Genomic DNA, 3,741 nt, shown 5'->3' with positions numbered 1-3,741 from the left:
TTTTGTCTTTTCTTTTTTTTTCAGAGCTGAGGACTGAACCCAGGGCCAGTGCTTGCTAGGCGCTACCACTTGCTCTACCACTGAGCTAAATCCCCAACCCCGTTTGTCATCTTGAGTTGCCCTCAGTGGTGGCACTTGAAAAGAGGCCCAGAAATGGATATTTCGATGACATGTGTACGAGATGGTTTTAAAGCCAACTTTCCAAGTTCTTCTAGGTTCTCTTACTACTGTTTGGTACATCACTGAAACCAACAACAGCAAACTCTTGCTGAGACTGTTTGATTATAAAATACCAAAATGGATCATTTCATATTGGCAGTCAAGATTTTGGCTGGACAGTCACAGGGCACAGAAGCCACGCTGAACATCAACTTAGTTTTCCTTCACCCCATTCCAAATCATTTGAAGCTTTGTGTTTGCTCTTGTGTTTGCAAATAGGCTCTCCTTATGTTGTTCATAAGAGGGCCTTAAACTCACTGTTTATACCAGATTGACAACTTCAGTGCCTCAGTTTCCCAAGTGCTATGATTACAGGTGCATACCAGTATGCCTGGCTTCTACACCATGAGTTTATATTCAAAGCTATCCACTTATGTATTTTATTTTTAAAATTACCCTTAGTTTGTGTGTGTGTTTCCTGCTTATATGTCTTTGCACCATGTGCATGTTGTACCCTTGGAAGCCAACATAGGACATCAGATATCCTGGGAGTGGAATTACAGAGACTTGTAAGCTGCCATGTGGGTGCTTGAAATCAAATCAGGGTCCTCTAGAAGAGCATCCAAGTGTCTTAACTGTTGAGCCACTTCTCCAGCCCTCAATTTTACCATTTGTGATGTACCCCCTAGGTCCAGGACATTTGCTATGCTGTGCACAGACATTATTTCATTTATTTCTCATGACAGCTATCTGAGATGGGGTTGTCTGCTTGCTTGTTTGTTCCTTGTCTTTCAGATCAGAAAACTGAAGCCCATGAGGTCAAGATAGCTGGAGAGTTAGAGAGCTAGGGTTCAAGCCTAGCCTTCAACACAGGCCATGGGCCTGTTGCTTTTCCTTATCCACTAATTCCCTCTGCTTGGTCATAGGCCCCTGACTTGCCTGGTGAGAGCCAAGAAAGCTAGACCATGACCTGCAGTGAAGTACTGTGCTCATTAGCACTTCAGTTTGCTCCCACAATCATCCCCGTGGAATCTATTTGTACAATGATTTCAGTTTGCTCTCATGATCATCTCTGTAGAATCTATTTGTGCAATATCTATTTGTCATCTTTTCAGGTATCTGTATTCCCATTTTCCCTGAACTCACCCTTCTATTTACTTCAGATTGTTTTCTAGAACCAAGATAAGTAGCTTATTCCCTCAAAAGGGGATGACACCCTTGTTATAACTCAAAGATGGTGACCTTTATCAAGATCAGGACTAGATCACCAAGATGACAAATTTGTGACCACATCTTAGATGACCTGTCCTCAGCATCCCCTTGTGGTCCCTAAACCAAGCAGAAAGTCTGGAGTTGCTTCTTTAGGGTAGTTCTTAAGCTTTGTCCACTCTCCATCACAGCCTGTATGGGAAGTCTGCAGAGACTCTTGATTTAGATGAGGAAATTCTTTATTTGGTGAGGATAGCTTGGCATGAACCTATGAGTAGGTTATCGGATGGTCTAGAGCCTACCTATGGCGATTTCTAAGCAGGAAGATCAGCATGGCAACAATTAGGCCAATCACCAATAAATCCCAGTATGGTCCAATGGTGCTGTCCAGTTTCAGCCATTTCCATTTCGAGGTAAACTGCTGGCAAGAAGCATTCAGTCAAAAAAGAAAGCAATTCTAGCACCTTATGGTGGTCAGAACCATTTTTCCTCACAAACCTACCAGCACCCTCCTACCCGAAAACCATGCCCTCTGCTCCCTTCCATCTTAGAAGATGGGATGCATTTCAGGGTAGAGCCCACACATGGGCTTAATTATCTACTGAAATATAAATAACCTCAAGTACAAAATTTAGCTGGACATGATGGCACTTGCCTGTAATCTCTGTGCCTGAAAGGCTAAGGCAGAAGGGTCTCAAATTTGAGGTCACCCTGGGTTACACAATGACTTCCCGGTTAGCCTTGGCTGTGTCATAAGGACTTGTCTCCAAAAAAATTAATTTCTGCATTTAAGAAATACAGCTCTTTGTGGTGTCACTTGCCACCTGCCATCTGTTTACCAGTCTCAGATTTTGATGGCAAGAGCTATGTTTTGAACAAGTATATATAGCTCATCTCCGCTTAAGGCTTTGAGCATAGAGTGTGTTGGAAAGAGTGTCTGCTGAATTAATTTACTGGTTGTACTACACAGTGTCAACACATACTCAGCAAGTAAGAATTGCTGTGTGGCAAGTAAAGATTCTGCGTTCTATTTATCAAAGGAAAGTTAACTCCCTTGGTAAGCCTCATCACTTTCTCCCAAGTTTCTTGGGATTTTCAGAGTTTCTGAGAATATTATTTGAGACAAGCTTACATTAAAAAACAGGATATCTTGGAGCAAATGCGTAGTTTCCAGTTTCATAAGGGCAAAGAACACAGGTATGTGAGCATCTGGGCTTGTCTGAGCAGCCATGTCATACAATCTTCTGGCCAAGTGGATGTCCTAGAAAGAAAACAGCCCATCTTCATCAGTTACAGATTCTCAAGAAACAGAAACTGTTGTTAGAAGTACAATTTATGTTTGGTGGCCTAAGGATATGTCATGTCATATATAGTAAGGGGGATTTTAAAAATAGAAAGTTTACCTTAAATCTACCTTAAAGTAGATTCTCTTGACTATTCACATGGGCTCCATATAATAATCATAGAAGCCTTAAAACCAAGCATCTTGTGGCTAAAGGCAGAAGAAAACCAGATGTAGCAGGAGAGGGAGATTAAAAATAGGGGAGGAACTCAACTTGTTACACAGGGAGGTGGGGTTTGTAGGAGTATGGGGTAGTTGGGGTGTGGGGGTGTGGGTGGAGTGGAGGTGGGGATCACACAGAAATAATCAGAAGCAACTCAAAGAGCCAGCAAGGAAACAGGAAGCTTGATCTTAACAACTTCAGGGAACTAACTTGACTAACAACCCAAAAAAGCTGGGAAATGCATTCTTCTCCACTGTCTCCAGCAAGAATCAGCCTTGATTTTAGTCATATGAGACCTCAACTATTGACAAAAGCTGCCTGGCTCCAGGACAGTTGATATATATGCAGCTGTTAGAAGCTTCAGGCTACTACTAGCCTATGAACACACACAGAATAGTTTGGAATTAATGACATAGACCAGAGTTTACAGCATCTATTTTCTTTGTTGCTGGGAAGATTAATCCTAAACAATCTGTTGAATTTTAATTACTGGTAACATGGAGCCCACATAAAAGTGTAAGAAGATCTGACTCCACAAAGTTGTCCTCTGACTCCATGCACGCACTAAACCCTAGATATGACTCCTCATTCTTTCACCTTATCTAGCAAAATGTTGGCACCACTAAAGCAAAAACTATTCTTCTTTTGATTACATATACATTACATATACATATACATATACATTACATATACATATACATATACATATACATATACATATACATATACATATACATATACATATACATATACATATACATATACATATACATATACATATATATATATATATATATATATATATATTTAATTTTCTCAGTTTCTCTCTGTCTTTTAGTTAGTTTGGCTAAGGGTTTGTCTGTCTTGT

At 40.5% G+C, this 3,741-nt stretch overlaps 1 protein-coding gene across 2 annotated transcripts in view; it reads right to left on the bottom strand.

Moving 5' to 3' along the window:
* Positions 1-1,584: 1,584 nt before the first annotated feature.
* Sel1l2 (SEL1L2 adaptor subunit of ERAD E3 ligase) overlaps positions 1,585-3,741 on the bottom strand; it is a 131,027-nt gene continuing 128,870 nt past the window's right edge. The window contains exons 14-15 of one of the 2 annotated variants that reach the window (XM_028755052.1): positions 2,501-2,629; positions 1,585-1,789 (exon numbers count right to left, since the gene is read on the bottom strand). In XM_028755052.1, coding sequence (XP_028610885.1) covers positions 1,667-1,789; positions 2,501-2,629 — 252 coding nt within the window. In that variant the 3' untranslated portion in view covers positions 1,585-1,666. The remainder of the gene's footprint in view (positions 1,790-2,500; positions 2,630-3,741) is intronic. The other variant, XM_028755044.1, reaches the window with a different exon arrangement.

The sequence above is a fragment of the Grammomys surdaster genome, unplaced genomic scaffold (genome assembly GCF_004785775.1).
Source record: "Grammomys surdaster isolate TR1022 unplaced genomic scaffold, NIH_TR_1.0 129, whole genome shotgun sequence".
Taxonomy (NCBI): domain Eukaryota; kingdom Metazoa; phylum Chordata; class Mammalia; order Rodentia; family Muridae; genus Grammomys; species Grammomys surdaster.
The sequence above is the reverse complement of the archived record's forward strand: the minus strand, read 5'-3'. Positions and strand labels throughout refer to the sequence as shown.